General features: G+C 40.9%; 1 protein-coding gene across 3 annotated transcripts in view; it reads left to right on the plus strand.

Moving 5' to 3' along the window:
* melk (maternal embryonic leucine zipper kinase) overlaps nt 1–1222 on the plus strand; it is a 121708-nt gene extending 120486 nt beyond the window's left edge. For all 3 annotated transcript variants that reach the window (XM_041185412.1, XM_041185414.1, XM_041185413.1), the window contains one exon: nt 260–1222. In XM_041185412.1, the coding sequence (XP_041041346.1) occupies nt 260–437 (178 nt within the window). In that variant the 3' untranslated portion in view covers nt 438–1222. The remainder of the gene's footprint in view (nt 1–259) is intronic.
* Nucleotides 1223–18361: the final 17139 nt, after the last annotated feature.

The raw sequence follows: 18361 nt of genomic DNA on the forward strand, positions 1-18361 counted from the left end.
ATCACAGTCTTTAAAGATCTCTCTTCCATCAATTTTTATGAAATTTCACATGGTAGTAGTATAAAAGATCTAAGTTTGTGTACATACAGTCAAGGAAAGATTGATTTTCACACAAATGGGTGATCTTCTTTCATACTGTATGCAAATGCCAGTTTCTTTAAACTGCCCTGATTTTGCAATAACAAATAGAATGTTACAATAATCTGCATTTTATAATCCCATATTCATATTGTGTAATCTTGACCATGTTTTCCAACAGATATACCTTAAAATGTCGGACTAGGTCAGACTTTGGAAAGGTCACCATGCAGTTTGAACTGGAGATATGTCAGCTCAGCAAGCCTGAGGTGATTGGAATCAGAAGACAGCGACTAAAGGGTGATGCCTGGGTTTACAAACGTTTAGTTGAAGATATTTTATCCAGTTCCAATGTCTAATCAATGTTTACATTGAAAACTTAAAGTGGTCTAAATATAGCTTTTAACAACGCTTAATTGTTTTTAAAGGAATCCTTTGTCATAATGGCTTTACTCCAAAGTATTCCCTATTCTAGAAAGTCTTACTTTTTCCACAAAAATACATTTAATTTAATTGGATCCAACTGGATCAAGAAGCATTGGTAACATGTTGGATCACGTTTTAGAAATGTGTTCATGTAGGGGGAACCCCTTTTTAGTGATTCTCTTAAAAAGCAGTCTGCTAATTCGATCTTTGAAACAGCTTTAAGAGAGTCAGCTGAGACGCTGCTTTAAATGTACAAGCTATAGAGGGCAAGGAAGGGTTAGGAGGTACAAAAATATGGTTGTGTTCCCAAGACCTGAAATATTATAGTGTCAGTTCCTGACTGGAATTAGCCGAAAGTTAGTAAGTTTTAAGAACTCATTTATACACCAAAATATAATGAAGGATTAAATAGGAATATTTATAAGTGGAGTAACTCTGGATCATCATAGAAGTTTAGAATGGAGTGTTCTCTTACATTGTAAAGTAGCTTCAATCTCCTTGTCTGAAAATTGGGCCATAATTAGCTTTTCAGTACAAAGAAAACTCATGAATAAATGTATAAGATAGCTCTAATAGTTGTGTTTACATTTAGTTCTCCATTTTTATTTTAGTATACTTTTTCATCATGTAGCTTGTTTGTATAATTTGTAAATAATGCACTCATTGTATCCATACAAAGTGGCTATGCTATCATTCCTTAATAAACTTGTAAATATTCTTTGCTTTTTATTTTAATATACCATTTTAATTCTAAATCTTAATTACAAAATTAACAATTAACTTTCAGATGTGACTATCCTATTTTTTTGGAGAATCCAGTATTCACAGAGCATTACATTCAGTCAAAGATTGCTTAATATATCATTTGCATAATTCTCTTCCTGTCTGTGATTTAAAGAGGATTTATTGGGATCGTTAAAAGAGTCACAGCTGTGGTTACCACAGTTGAACTATACACTCAGTATGTTGCATAAAATTAAGTTGATTTAAATAACTTGCGCCTCTTTCTGAATGTTAAATGAAATTCCGTATTTACAAACTAATGATCTAAAATGGACTGACGTGACACTAGGAAATTGCCTCTGGAAACAATGTATATTTCCAGCTTATCAGTGAGTTGTGACAGTAACTATGGGGGCACACAATAAGGATGTGCATAGCACATTTACTTGTAGAATATTTACTAATTTTCTATTTTTCCTGTTTCAACATTCCTTGTTACTGGTCACATTTTCACTTTTTGATGAAACAATGCACAATAAATTGGCAGGCTTACCAGTCGAAAAATATCACCATCCTTGAACAGATAAGGCCTTGAGGCAATTGAAGGGGATATCGAAGTGTCTGATTAAATTTACGGTACTGAGATCTGTTTACAGTTCTCAAGCACACTTCAGCTAATTGTGCAACTATAAAGTTAAAATAAATCTGATTTTTATAACAATCAATGAAGTGATGAATGAGCACACTGATTTACATATATTTAACATGTAGCACAAGGCCATTTAATGTGTGACAGTTCCCAGCAGTGGCATGAATATCCAATAGGACTGAATGTTTAGTTCATAGAGACTATGTGGTGTTGCATAATCTAGCATTAATTCCACAAGGGTAAAAAATGCGCATTTCAGTCGATGCAGTATAAATTTGGATTACAAGGTTTTCACACACTCCGTGCTTGCACTCTTCCTTTCTCACACACTTTCTCTCCATCCAAACAATTTGGCTTTGAGGATATTTGTTCCTGAGGTGAGCTCACATTTTCCAAACTGGTTCCTTTCTCTTGCCCTTCTTTTTGTGTAAGATTAGTTGACATTATCCTTCAAGCATCATGGTAATTTTGATGTGAGCATCTTCAGTTAATGAAGAAGTTTGCATCTACCCTTGTTGTTATGAAATCCAGCGCTTACAAAAACCTTCAATTTTTCTAATTTTTAAACTGTTGGATACTGATTATAAACTTTTGAACACCAGCTATTTAAGCTTAGCACTAGAAAAGGTTTTAACCCACAAATTCAGGGAAATACCCTGGAGTTGTTTTCAATGGCATTTTAATTATCCTGTGCTGATTATATCATTTTAGAATCATAGACTTTAACTGCACAGAAGGAATCCATCCAGCCCTTCGCAGATTCAACAGCAGTTCAATAGAGCTATTCACTTAGTCCCTTTTGCTGCACCTTTTTTGAATTCTTTTTCTTAACCAATGCTCTGCATAATAAAATTCTAACCTTTCCCCTTCTACTTTTGGAGATCACATGTTTCTGCTATCTAACTACTGAGACACTCACCAGTCAAAAATAGTATTTTCCAATATCAAAACTTCTCCGTTCTGAAACATTACATTTGTTTGCCATTTTGTTTCCATGCAAAAGCCTCAACTTCTCTACTTGTCTCATAACTAAAGTCCTGCACCATTGGAATCCTTCTGCATTCTCTCCATGGCATTTAGATCTTTCCTAATGTGCAGTACATGATGTGTAATACTCAAATCTGAGCAAAATGGCCCTGAGATCCAATTACGCCTGCAAAAAAAAGTGTAAGGGCAGAGACGTGTGGTCCTAGACAGCAAGTTTGTGCTGGGGCCTCAAAATGAGTTGGGTGTACCGCCAGCCCTGCCCATGCACTTCATTGTCTGCTTACCTATTTGAGGGGCTGGAAATTGGGCATCTCTGTTAAAGGGCACCCTTTAATAGTAGACAGCATCTTTTTTAAAGCAAGAAAATATTTCTGAACAGAAAGATGACTGGAAGGAACACTGACACGGAACACAGACTCTCCATTACTGATTTGGTGGCCTTCGTATAGATGGAGGGCAGCAGGAGGAAGATCCTGTTTCCTGTCGTGTGCTGGGTAATTCATGGTGTTGGTGACTAACAACATCAGAGGAGATGGAAGATTTCCTCATCTTATATACTTTCTGTTCTTTCATCTTGCCCTATACACTCTGCACGACAAACTGCAAATGTTTTATCAGCCACTTCTCTCTGCTAGAGACATCCTAAAAGATATCCTTTGCCCCTCTTTCATTTTAGGTGCTGAATAATATGGACATACCTGTGTCACGTCAGGAAGAGAAGACCAGCTTTTCTGATGGTGGGAAGTCACTCAGTCTTAACCTGCAAGCACCAGCAGAAATACTAGCACTGCATGCATTTCAAGCTTTCTCACAAAGCAACAAGATCTTTCTCTCCATACAGACAAAACAGTCAACTCCCTCATCCTCACAGTTCACGAATGCTGTGGAAGACCGAAAGTCTTGGCTATGAGAGCTGCTGTTGATAGGGTTTCCTGAACATTATTCCTGTTTGCTGGCTTCTCTAAGGGTGACTGCATGTCTGCCTCCCTGCCACCCAATGACCTCATTAGAGTTTCACAGCTAGCTGGGCCAGTCTGCCCCACTCTGATGTTGCAGACAGTAGCCAAACCATCATAACCCAGAGCTGCTTGAGGTTAAAAACAAAAAAACTGCGGATGCTGGAAATCCAAAACAAAAACAGAATTACCTGGAAAAACTCAGCAGGTCTGGCAGCATCGGCGGAGAAGAAAAGAGTTGACGTTTCGAGTCCTCATGACCCTTCGACAGAACTTGAGTTCGAGTCCAAGAAAGAGTTGAAATATAAGCTGGTTTAAGGTGTGTGTGTGGGGGGCGGAGAGAGAGAGAGAGGTGGGGGGGGGTGTGGTTGTAGGGACAAACAAGCAGTGATAGAAGCAGATCATCAAAAGATGTCAACGACAATAGTACAATAGAACACATAGGTGTTAAAGTTGGTGATATTATCTAAACGTTTGTGCTAATTAAGAATGGATGGTAGGGCACTCAAGGTATAGCTCTAGTGGGGTTTTTATTTTTTTTAAATAATGGAAATAGGTGGGAAAAGGAAAATCTTTATAATTTATTGGAAAAAAAAAGGAAGGGGGAAACAGAAAGGGGGTGGGGATGGGGGAGGGAGCTCACAACCTAAAGTTGTTGAATTCGATATTCAGTCCGGAAGGCTGTAAAGTCCCTAGTCGGAAGATGAGGTGTTGTTCCTCCAGTTTGCGTTGGGCTTCACTGGAACAATGCAGCAAGCCAAGGACAGACATGTGGGCAAGAGAGCAGCGTGGAGTGTTAAAATGGCAAGCGACAGGGAGGTTTGGGTCATTCTTGCGGACAGACCGCAGGTGTTCTGCAAAGCGGTCGCCCAGTTTACGTTTGGTTTCTCCAATGTAGAGGTTGCCCACCATGGCTGTCTGCAGTATCATCAATTGAAGCTTCACAACTTTCCAACTCTCAAATTATAAATACTGGGGAAGCAGTTTGGAGAAACACTAAGATAGGTAAAAAAAGCATAGAAGTTGGGCACTAAGGGTGCTTCTTAATTATTTCTGTTAACTAATGGATACGGATGCAATTAGCTTATTTTATGATTCCTTTTTTGTTCTGGATTTGACGTTTGTGTCCATGCTAGTAGTGAAGTGAGGATAAGATCTATAAGACTGGGCTGAACAAAGAGTGTTGGATGATGGATGCAAGGATTAGGGATAGGAGTGATCAGCCAGGAGTATTGGTGGTCAGTGCCACTTCTGCTCTTCCTATTTTTTGTGTTTATACTTTTCCTCCCTGCTGCACATGTTGCTGCCCTTTCCGCTCCCCCATGATGACATTGTTATGCATCAGGAATATAATTCTGACAGGGCTAGACAGACTGAACGCAGGGATGATGTTTCCACTGGCTGGGGGGGTTTAGAACAAAGGGTCACAATCTCAGGATACGGGGTAGGCCATTTGGGACTGAGATGAGGAGAAACTTCTTCACTCAGAGGTGGTGAACCTGTGGAATTCTCTACCACAGAAGGCTCTGGAGGCCAAGATACTGAATATATTTAAGAAGGAAATAGATTTCTAGACTCTAAAGCCATCAAGGGGTATGGGGAGAGAGCGGGAGTGTGGCGTTGAGATAGAGGATCAGCCACAATCATATTGAATGGCAGAGCAGGCTTGAAGGGCCAAAAGACCTACTTCTGCTTCTATTTTCTATGTTTCTATGAAACCACAAATCTAGATAACTGCTCAGGTAAATGGCAAAACTCCTGCAGCACCATATGTTGAGGGGATGACCCTTGTCCAGTGGCCATCCTGTAACCTGACCGGAATAAAGGCAGCACAAACGTTGAATGAGTCATGCTGCTAGGAAACTAGGTACGGGCCTACATGATATGATGTCCATCGTTATAAACCAGCTAGAGATTGAGGGAGTAGAATCTCTTTCACTTGAAAGATGGCAGGCTGGTTCTGGGCAGCATTCAAGGCCATTGCCTATTGCAGCTTCGAGAAGCCTGTCACATGGGTAAAATATACTGCTTCCTTATTCCGCCTTGCTCTGTCTATGAGGAGAGTAATGTAGGCGTTCATCCTGCTGTAGAGTGCCTCAGTGACTTCCCTGATACAGTGGTGGACTGCAAACTGGGAGATGTCACTGATGTCACCTTGTGCAACCTGAAAGGAGTCAATGGCATAAAGGTTAAGGGCCAAATTATTGTGGCTACAAGCAGTGCTCTCCGTGCCCTGGTGTGGAGCCCAGTGTGTGGTGGCAGCAAGTGACGTATCTTGCTCTTGGCCTCCTTGGTGAAGTGAAATGGCTTCATACACTGCTGCTCTGAAAAATTAATTTAAAAGTGCTCTCCGAATACCTACTGTGGGCATAGCCTGTGCAGTTCCCCTTCCTCCTCCCTATTGTCACACCCTATTCTCTGCATCTTCCTTGCAGTTCCTCCCCTCCTTCTCCTCCAGACCAAAAAACAGTCCAACCACACCAAACTTGCATTTGTCCTTAGTAGTCAAAGATGACATCAACTGGAACTTTTTAAGTTTCAGGTGCGATGTGTTGGAAGGTGGCTAATCAGTCCAATTTGAACTGGATAAGATCTTTTGCACATTGGGCATGTATTGTTTCTGCTTATGGTTCTGCACTTGCAAAGCTCATGTTTCCTATTAGCCAGTGCAACTCTGCACTATTCATTAGAGGGTGGTGACTTTGCTGATGAGACTGTTCCATTTAGATCGATTCTTTGTGAGGTTCTCCCATGTCTCAGGGGTGATGTTGAAACTCTTAAGTGAGACCTTCAGGGTGTCCTTGAAGTGCTTTTTCTGGCCACCATGTGAATGTTTCCTTCAATTAGCTCACTGTCAAAGAGCTTTTTTAGTAAGTGCTCATCAGGCATTCTGGCAACATGCCCTGCCCTCCTTATCTAAGCTCTCTTCAGCAGACTGAGGATGCTAGGCACGTCAGTCATGAAGAGAATCTCAGTATTACAAATCTTGTCTTGCCATCTGATCTTGCGTAGTCTCTGCAGCAGGTCATGTGAAAGTAGTGTAGCTTGTTTGAGTGCCTGGAGTAAACTGTTTTAAAAGACAAGCACAGTCTGTAGCTTAACATTTCTTGTCCTTTGCATCACACTTCCTATGTCATACTTCTGCCATTACTGTCGACAAATTTAGTATGGGAAAACTTTTTGTAACAGAGTCATATGCAAGTTTTTTCCAACCAGCTTCCAAAAAAAAAAATGTTTTAGAATGTACAGAGGTTTGCCACGTTTCTGCCAACAGAAAATAGCTTACTGATACAGGTGACTTAAAAATAAAGCCAAAGGTTGTCCTGGGATCTAGCTTGCAGAGCAAGTAAACTAGTTGACCTCAGTTTAGTGTCCCCTCACCAAAAATGTAAACTCAATTGACCCGAGATTCTGTTTAGTTAATTAGACCTGCCTTAAATAAATTCCAGCTTTCTGTCCTCCTACCTGACTATCAGTAGCGGAGTTCACACAACTGACCTGACATCACTAGCCCAGAACTACCTGTCACAATGGTCAAGTTGTTGACAACTAAACTGGCACCACAGTGAAAGACAATGTGAAGTACCACTGAAAACATCCAAGAAAATGGCTCAGGATGGCATCAGCACAAATCGACACCATTGGGTTGGCGGGAATTCCTGTCAAAGGATGGGTGTCGTCGCACTCAGCAAGGAAGGGAATGAGGCCTCCCAAATTGACATCCAGCTAAATCCTCATACACAAGCTTTTTAGTATCAAAAGAATAGCAATGTGGAATATATGAACAATGGACAGGAAAGCTAGAGCACCTAAAGCAAAAATGGAAAAGAAGAAATTAAAGATCCTGGAGTTATGTGAAGCACAGTGGAAAAGAGAAGGTGAATTTGAGTGATGAAATGAGAACAATAAATTCAGGAAGAAAAGGAATGGAGAGTAGCAATAACGCTCAATAAGGAAGCCATTAACCATATGTGAGTGAAGTGAAATGCAAATCAATAGACTAATGCTGGACAAACGAAAGGAGAAACCGGTGGACATTGCCATCATTAAAGTATGTATGCCCACAAGTGAACATCTAAAGGAGGAGATTGATGGAAATGTATGATAGAATTAAAGAACTAATCACAAACAGGAGAATGAAAGAGCCATGCAATTATTGCTGAAAAGAGATAAGCTGTTGAAGCTTTTCATCTTGCACTCATCAGGACAAATGCAGGAATGCCAAATTTCAAAGGGAGGAACACTATATTGTGTGAGAAAAGGGTGCTGATTGGTTGGCAAGTTGACTCTGGTTGAGGCACTGCCATGGAGGATGCATCGGGGAACTGCTGTCTCCTTTTGTTTAATTCAAAAAAGGTGCAATACCTGAACTTATTCCTTTTGTCTACAGAGGCCAGGTCCCTACCTATGAATATGTACCTTCGAGGAAGTGAAAGTAAGCCACATAAACGAGCCCAACTGATAATTTTAAATTGACCATTAGTGTAGTTCCGAGCACACTCTGGCTTATTGAGTAAGTGCTGTCCAATCACAGAATCATATCTAACGTTAGACATTATATTCAGAGTTTTTCATGCACTGGCAGACTGAGTACAGTCAGTACTCTGCCTATTGCAAATAGCCGAAGGGATGTGCTGTTTGACATTATTCGCCAGTCATTGGGACATATGGCCTACGTGCCTGGCATCACAACGGCACTGAAATTCATATACCACATTATTAACTTGTAAAATTGTTTTGGCTTGACGGCAGCATCCTGTTAGTGGAAAATATCATGTGTTGCTACTGCATGGTAGCAGGGTGAAACAGCTAGCTTCACCTGTTGCACAAATGTTTGAGATATCTTACCCTTCCAGGGTAATTTGAGGTAGACTGGGCACTTTTCAGGTCCAAAAGTGGCAGTCTTAGGCCCATTCTTGAGTATGTCTGATACACAGCAAGCAGTGGTCTGAACAGGAAAGCCATTATCTCACAGGATAGCTTTGATGTGCCCTCTTTCAGCGTCAAACTTATATGGAAATTACTCAAGCCCAATGCTGATAAGGCCAATCTTATAGTATGTGGAACTGTAGAAGCCCAGCAAGTATATTGACCAGTGAAGATAGGCTTACAGTGGACAGTAGTTGAGAACCCATTGGCAGATTTCTCAACTAGCACACCGAGAAAAGGGAGTTTGTTAGACTGCTCCATTTCAAAGGTGAATTTGAGCACAGGATGTATTGTGTTAAGGTGTGCAAGGAAATTCTTACACGCAATTGCAGATTCAAATATAACAACCATATCATCTACATATTGGAAATATGCAGGGGTAGGAGGTTAGAGGTTGTTCTACCGAAAATGCATTTCTCGTGGAAATCAACGAAAATGTTAATGACAGCTAGGCCTAGAAAGGATCCCACGGCATCACAATCTATTGGACACACATAGAGTCATTAAAGTTGAACTCTAAGTTGCTAAATTCATAAGCATTCATACAGATTCGGAAAATGGCAGCATGTCCAGATTGCCCTGATATAGTGATAGGGCGCAAATGTTCCCTGATGCATTCTCCATGGCAACACCTCAACCAATCAGAGTCAACTTGCCAACAAATCAGCACCCTTTTCTCATGCAGTGTCAATTGTTGCTCCCATTGAAATTTGGCATTCTTGCTTCTATCCTGATGAGTGCAAGATAGAAAGCTTCGACAGCCTGTCTTTTTCTTCAGTGATACTCGAGTTCTGTACTACGGAAGCTATGCAATTGTTACAGGAGATTGGAATGGTTTTTTTGGAGAAGGATGGGATAACAAAGTAGGATCATATGGCCTTGGAAAAAGAAGTGAGTGAGGCCAAAAACTGGTAGATTTTTGCAGGAGAACAGGATTCATAATAACAAATTTGTAGTTTTGGCATCATAAAAGAAGATGGTATAATTGGAAAACGTTTGGTGATCCAGGAAGATTTTAACTGAGCTATATAATGGTGAGGCAAAGATACAGGTTAAGAGCTTGAAAGCACAGCCAGGAGCCAGCACAGGCAGGCCATAATCCTGTGAAAATGGAAACAGTATTCCGAGTGAAGATCCAAGGTGGAATACGCAAAAAACAGTGGAACCTACTGAGACTTAAAGACATCGATGAAGATTCTGTAAATGAAGCAGGAGCTGGAAGAGATAAGGATGCTACTCGTACAAATGAACAATGGAAACAGCGATGAAGATTCTGTAAATGAAGCAGTAGCTGGAAGAGATAAGGATGCTACTCGTACAAATGAACAATGGAAACAGATTAAAGAATCTGTTAAGGAAAGAGGGGCGAATGGCATAGGGTTTTTAAGAGGAAAATTTATCAAGAAACCATGGGTTACAACTTCAAAGTTGCAAAACATGGAAGAACAGAAAATGGAACAATATCAATACTGAAGAAATAAAGCTGAAATACAGGCACGAGTTAAGAAGAGGAACAGAAAAGGCATGAGAACAATGGTTAAAGAGCAGTGCTTGGAGAATTAGATCAGCTAGGAAGGGTAACCTTATGTATGCAGAAGCAAAGGTGGCACTCGGCATAATGGACTGAAAACAATGGCAATAGAGAATAAGGAAAGTGTTTGATTAACAAACCCTGATGAAATAAGAAAAAGATGAGAAGAGAATATTGATATGCAAAAAATGAAAATAATTGAGTGAGAAGAACAGCATAATGTTGACATCAATTTCATTGAACTAGAAATGCTAGAGAGTGAAATAAGAACAGCAATGAATGAGATGAAAGCTGGAAAAGTGGCTGGAATAGATGTAATATCTGCAAAATTGATTAAAAACATGGGAAAGACCGTAACATCAATGCTTACTGAGCTATGCAAAGATATCTGTTTATCAGGATAATTGCCAGAGGACTTCATGCAGACAAGAAAGATCACCCTAAGAATGAAGCCAAAGGCATGCCAATGTTCTGACTTTGTAAAATTAGGCTGATTGTACATGTATCAAAGGTTGTGTTGAGAGTTGTAACAAAGAGAGTGGGTGGGAAGGTGCAGAGCTACATTGGAGATGACCAGTTTGGATTCCAGGGAGGAAGAGGGACAAAAGAAGCAATTATAAGATTAATGAATGAACACAGTTTCAGGTTACAAATGGAATTATATGTTTGTTTTGTAGATATTGAAAAAAGCATTCGATTAGGTTGACTGGATTAAGCTCTTGACAGTGCTGAAAGACATTGGTGTAGACTGGAGATATAAGCGACTCAGAAGAAATCTGTACGTGGGACAAACATCAACAGTGAGAGTAACCAACAGGGAGTAGAAACCATGTGTAATTGGAAGAGGAATCCCACAAGTGTGTAGTTTTATCACCAGTCCTCTTTAATGTCCACACAGAACCAATGATCAAAGAAGCATGTGAAGACACAGAAACTGGGGTTAAGATGGGGTGGGAGGGGGCGTGGGCAGTGTGAATGATAACAGTTAGATTTGCAGTTGACAAAGCACTTGTAGCGTAGAAGAATTATAAGAACCAGTAGATAGACTAGTAACAGTAGGTATGAACTTTGGAATGAAAGTGAACACCAGCAAAACCAAAGTGATGCCTATCTCAAAATGACCAAGAAATATTCATAGAAGGAAGAGAACTAGAATAGGTGCAAGAATTCAATTGTTTAGGAAGCATAATACCTACAGATGGAAGATGCAACAAAGAAATAAAAACAAGGATAGTGATGAGAAAGGTTGTATTTAGTAAGAAGAGACAGTTATTAGCCAAATAGCTGAATAAAGTACTCAAGAAGCCAACTTGATTTAGAGAGTTGTATGATTAGTCCAGGTCTTCTGATCAGGGTCGGAACCCCTGTTTCGGACACTGATCAGACAAAAAGTTACCCACTTACCTTCCTCCAATTTTTATGGCCAATCTTCTGATGGAGGGTCCTGCAGAGCTTACTCGGCACAGGAAACCTTAGCAAAGAGATTCTGCATAGAAGCCACACCCCTTTTTACAGCACTAGCTGCCATATTCTGGTAATTAAGAGTTGAAATGTCCCAAGGTTTCTCAGTGTGTCAATGTGTTATTGATGGAGTGAATGTGCAGGTGTGCGTGGGTAAGGTAGGGTAGATGAGGTAAGTGGGGAAGGGAATAAGGTGGGTGAGGTAAGCGGGAAAGAGGGTAGGATGGCAGCTGGGCAGGGAGGCAGCTGGATAGAGTGGTGAAGTTGAGTCAGGTCAGGTCAGGAGTCAGGGGCTCAGGGAGTATTTGGATGGTGGGGGTTAGTCAGATCGGTTTGGAGGGGATTCAAGTGGTCGGGGGGGGGGTGGGGGAGGGGGTGGAGTCAGGTCAAGTCTGGGAGTTAGTCAGGTGGTTGAAGGAGTCAGTTGTAGAGTTACCCAAGAGGTACAATAGGGTTTTTTTATTAACATTTCCTGGGTGACTATTCAAGAAATTAAGGCGAAACTGTCCAACTTTATGTTGGAGTTGCAGACTTTTTTTGGAGGATCCCAGGAGCAAGGGAATTGCCCATTAGGAGTTCAAACTTCCCTGGCAATTCCCATGGAGTCAGTGCATTAGGACATCTGAAGGATCGCTTAACAAATCTTGGGGGCTACACCGACAATCCGGAGACCAGAAGATCTGGGCCAATGTGAGATTTGGACCTTAGGGAAGGAGACCTATTCAAACTATTCAAAAATAGTTTTAAAATATGAGTTTGGAGGAGAATGGAAATGATCTGCTGGACAGAAAAACTAGCAAATGCTGAAGGTGGTGAACAAAGAAAGAATTTTTTTCATTTGTTCATGGGATGTGGGCGTCGCTGGTTAGGCCAGCATTCATTGCCCATACCTAATTGCCCTTGTTCAGAGGGCATTTAAGATTCAACCACATTCCTGTGGGTCTGGAGTCACATGTAGGCCAGTCCAGGTAAGGACAGAAGATTTCCTTCCCTAAAGTGAACCAGATGGGTTTTTACGACAATCAGCGATTGTTTCGTGGTCATCATCAGACTTTTAATTCAAGATTTTTATTGGATTCAAATTTCACCATCTGCTGTGATGGGATTCCCGTCACACACAGCTCTGTGCCAGGAATGTTAAATTGTAAAAATTACCCCAATATCCACTTTTCTTCCTTTGCTCTGCCCCATCTACCCAACCCCTCCAAACCCCATAATACCAATTTAAAACCTCTTCAACTCTCCTATTTAGTTCCTTCGAATCTTAGCCTATTGCTGTTTATACTGAGTTTTATGATGCAATTGAAGTACAATTAATACAAATGTTCAGTTTTACTATAGGACATCTTATTCAGTGAGAATGGTACCTGCACTACACATGTAATTCATCTGTGAAATAATCATTAATATTTGGTAGTAGTATGAAGCTTATATTATTGCATCATTCATTGAAGCATCTATGATCTTGCTACCCAAATGCAATTGTGGGTATGGTGAAGAATAGTTACAAAAATACTCCCAACATTTTTGTTTCATTGTTTGAGGCTGACACTCCAGTGCAGTACTGAGGGAATGTTGCACTGCTGGAGGTGCCATCATTCAGATGAGATGTTAAACCGAGACCCCATCTTATTAGTGCTCGGGTGGATGTAAAAGAACCCATGGCACAATTTTGAAGAGCAGGGGAGTTATTCCCAGTGTACTGGTCAACATTTATCCCTCAATTAACAGCACGAGATACCAGTTATCTGGTCATTATCTCATTGCTGTTTGTGGGAGTTTGTTGTGTACATATTGGCTGCTGTGTTTCCACCATTACAACCATTACTGCCTTTCAAAACTACTTCATTGGCTGTAAAGCGCTTTGAGACATCCAGTGGTCTTGAAATTCTTTCGCTTACACCTCCAGGTGATAGCCAGAACATTATGAGAAATAATCCACCAGTACAAGCTACTATCCATATCAGGAACGGGTTTCTTTCAGTGTATTTCCTTATGCGTTGACTGGATGGCTCGTCCATGTGCCAATGGCCAGTCAAGGGTTGGTGCAAACATAGAATATTTTTTACAGGCTGTAAGGTTATTTTTGAAGTTGTGATTCTATGCTAAGTGAGCTCTTCAGAAATTGCATGTCCACCATCTTTTACATGAGCTCAAGAGTCTGTTTATTAAAAACAGAAAATGTTGGAAAAGCTCAGCAGGTCTGACAGCATCTGTGGAGAGAGAAACAGTTAACGTTTCGAGTCTGTATGGCCCTACTTTCTCTCTCCACAGATGCTGTCAGACCTGCTGAGCTTTTCCATCATTTTCTCTTTTTATTTCAGATTTCCAGCATCCACAGTATCTTGCTTTTACCAAGATTCAGTTTGCCTGAATCAAGCCCCACCATTAGCTCACCAAACCTCCCAGGTCAAATTTGCGAGATTGTGTCAACAGCACTGGCTCGGGAAGACTCTTCAGATTGTGCTCATTCACTTAGCTGTGCAGACATTAGTAGGGTCTGTTTAAACGTTTTTTCATTTCAGAAAATGTTTAATTTACTAACACTGACTGGCATACACCAATAAAACAATTAAATACTTTAGTACAATTTTTTTAAAGTCATTTTCAGTGATTTTATATCAGGTTGCTGACGGATGGAGGACTGGACACTCTTATTAAAATGAAAAACCAATTTTCTGCTGTATTAATAAAAGTGTCTTAGGCCTGAATCGTACGTTCTGAGGTCAGGCACGCACTCGACCCGAATGCATGTAAAATAGCGTGAAAAGACGTCGGGCATGACCATTAATTAGCCAGCAAGCGTGAAATCACAGTCGGGGGCCCATTTCCCATCCGCTCCTGGGCCCGCCGATAGCGCACGCCCAACAAGTGCAAAATTCAGGCCTTAAAAATGTAAAGGAATCATTTTTAATGGAAAAAGAGAAACAATTGCAATCTGTCATTCTGCCTGATTGTGCTAGTATTTGGATTTTATGTTAGTGATTAGGTCAATGAATTTTAACAGAAACTTGAAGTGGAACCTACCCAGCATATTTTTTGGGTGCAATTTCTCAATTGTACCCATGTGGAAGCTCTATCCCATTAGCTTTAAATTTCCAATTCTATTAGCTGCAGTGCTAAAACCATTGTGTGGATTTTGTCTGCACTATTCTGCCCATAAATTAGTCACTTGGTGATAACTGAATGAATCTGTGTCATGAACGCTGGACTTTACAGGGAGGTTATGTTTTAAAATGTCCCCTTTAGCTTAAGGTGAAACAGAACATTCTTAAAAGGGGGGATGGTGGAATCCAAATAAACATCTACACAGGGAGGCCAGCCCACATGATCCAGTTGCCATAAAGAGAGAAACTTGAACAGACACCCATTAAACAATTGGTGTCCAGTTTTAGCACCTTTACTCAGTATCTCACAGTAAAAAGACAGTTGATATTTTGAGATGGGTAGACAAAGAAGTTCTGATTTGGGGAAGCAGGTGGACTGTTTTTTATGCTATCGATCAAGCAGAATATTGGTGACAGTTCAGTTTCTGTTCAGAAAAAAGGCAACAGAGCAATTGGGGCTCTTGAAAATTAAGAATGGAGAGTTGACAAAGCATGCCTTGCGGGAGATAATCAGATCCAGAAAACTCAAACAGTGATTGGAACAATCGTCAAAGGACACTGGAAGTTTCAACCTAGTGTAGCAGGGAGAAGTGTACCTGCTGGTGGGCTGGGAGTGACTGTGGAGCACTTCCTGTGATGCTACATATCTGCCAGAAGTGAGAAATTGTGGAAGTGTTTTGTAAGACATATTTCAGTTGCATTAGTTGGTTAGTGCAAAATTATCCTTTCTTTAGTTCAATCTATTAATGGCTTGTTAAGAAATTTTTGATCTATGTTGATTTCAATTTGTTTGTTACAGTAAAAATCTTAAAACGTGGAATTTTGTCCTTTGGTTTTTTTCCCTCGTTGCTGGGAAATTCATCTCTTTTTAAAAGTTATCAGTCTGTATAGGGATTGTAAAACCTGTAATTTCTCAATACCATTTAAGGTATCAGCAGTCTGAAAAACTAGATTTGGGCATACTTGTCAAATGAACTCTTGTTGAGCCAACGTGTATTGAGATAAAGTTACAGCTTACACTGGATTGCTGGTATAATTAGTGGTGCATTTGTATTTGCAAATTGATTGTACTGCGATTTGCATGTTATGAAATGTAACAGCAGCGAGACAAATGTGCTACAATATGAAGTGACAGTTCCTGAGTACTGACCTATGTGAATGGTAGAACTGATCCAAATATAGTATGTCCACCTACTATAAATATAATTACTATATAGGTCAGTCAGACTCGCTGCATTATACACAGCAGAGCATCTCAGGCTAGATCATCTGTATTCTTGCTTCTCAGGAATAAAACAAGGCTATAAAGATCAGTTTGGATCTAGCTTAAAACATTTCTGCTGTCAACTCTATTTGTTAACACTCAGTTGCCCCTCATCCACTTTCAGAAATTATCCAGTTTTGATTGATTCTCATATAAGAACCAAGATATAATTAAAGCAGGTTTCCTCAGACAAACCACTTGTTTATTTGAGACTATTGTTTCTGTAATTTTTAATAGAAACATATGTTTCTATAGCACCTTTCACATCCTTAGGGTGCAGCAAAGCATATAACAACCAATTAATTATTTTTTATGTGTAATTACCATTTTAAAAACAAACACAAGTCAATTTACACACAGCAAGGTTCCACAAACAGCAGCTGAGGTAAATGATCAGTTAATCTGTTTTGATGGTGTTGGTTAAAGTCCACCTGAACTGAGCCCACCTTAACAGTCAAAAAGTGACAGCACTCTCATTGCAGTACTTTGCGAGGGAGGAACACATTTCTGGAATTTATGCGTAGAGGTCAGTGTTAAATAATCAAGGTTTGCACAGTTTCTCTTCCACTTACAATTAATGGTCAGGAAATTGTAAAAGTCACAAAATGCCCGGGTTGATCTCCAAATTCAGTCAGCGATCTCGTCACATAAACCTCTGTGCCAGTCAGACTCATAAGAGCATAAGAAATAGGAGCAGGAGTAGGCCAGTCAGTCCATCAAGCCTGGTTCACCATTCAATAAGAACATGGTTGATCTGAATGATGAAGGTGCGGCAGCCTCTTGTGATGCTCCACATGCATCTCCATGACAAGGTTGACCACAGCATGCATCTCAGCCACAAGTGAGCAGGCAGCCTCCACCTCCTCCGAGACCACAGGGGAGCACCATGTGGAAGTGGCCAAGCATGGAGGCCAGTATTTCGAGCAGAGCACTGAGTGGGTCACAGAGGTGTCCTCTACCTGTAACTGTGCACTTGTCTTCTTCATGAGCACCATATAGATATTGACACCTGAACTTGGCATGTGAGCCTCCATTTATTAATGATCGGCCAGGGGAAGAGGTGAAGGAGAACAAGGGTACATCAACAGTGATGCAAAACCTCTGGGCAGATGCGCATCCTTCATTGGTGGTAAGAATTTATATGTTACAGGCTGTATCCTCAATGGAAATGTTAGCACAGACAGCTCAGAGTGAATTCCATATCATGGCACTCAGAGGGGCTCACTCGAACCAATCCTGATTCAGATGAACTCTGATGTTAATGGTATCCTGACACGACATTTGAACCCTGCTCCATGCTGGCCACCGCCCTGTTCCAGCCAAGCAACCCCAGTGTTCTGCATCTTCCCCCTTTGCCTCCTCTTCTTCCTCCTCTTCCATATCCTGTTCCTCCTCTTCCTCCAATGAGCTGTATCCTACCAGGGCCTCACTCTCTTCAATGTACATATCTCTCTGGAGAACCATATTATGGGGAGCACAGCAGATGACCACAATGAGTACGATTTTTGCAGGAGCATGGCGCCACCCAACCAGACCAGGCACCAGGGCCTTGTCTTCAGGAGCCCAATGACCTGCTCAAAATGGCTGCGCTCATGAGCAAATGGTTCCGGTTGTATCATCTCTATACCTGTCTTGGGCTCTCATTGGGGGATGAGTAGCCATCTCTTCAAGAGATTTCCCTTAATCCCTAGAATCCATCCACAGAGTTTAATGAGTGAAGTGAAGAGGTATGGCATCCCAGACTGACAGAGGATAAAGGAGTCGTGGGAGCTGTCATGAAAGCAAGTGCACACGGGAAGGAAGGTCTTATGTGGTCACAAACCAGCTCAATAATGAGGGAGTGGAAGCTCTTCCTGTTGATGAATCCCACTGCACCGTCAGTTGGTTCCTTGATGGCCACATGGGTGCAATCAATGCTGCCCTGCACCAGGGGAATCCAATAATGTCAGAAAAAACAATTGCCCACTATGCCTGCAAGACCATGTCTGTCTGGAATTGAATCTACTATCCAGCTCTGGCAAGGAGGGCATCAGTAACCAGCTAGACCAGCAGTGGTGTTACAGTCCCAGCTGCTGCAAGTACTGGACAATTCAGATCCCAGTGTGAAATCTGCCATGATAGATCCTAGCTTTTTTTTTAAAAAACCATGGAGGAGAGTTGCTGAATAAATTCACAGGAATCTGCTGATGATCTTTTAATACAAAGAATAAAACCCTTATTAAAACAAAAAAAGTGAACTATATTGCACCA

Source organism: Carcharodon carcharias, chromosome 4 (genome assembly GCF_017639515.1).
Source record: "Carcharodon carcharias isolate sCarCar2 chromosome 4, sCarCar2.pri, whole genome shotgun sequence".
In the NCBI taxonomy this organism is placed as follows: Eukaryota; Metazoa; Chordata; class Chondrichthyes; order Lamniformes; family Lamnidae; genus Carcharodon; species Carcharodon carcharias.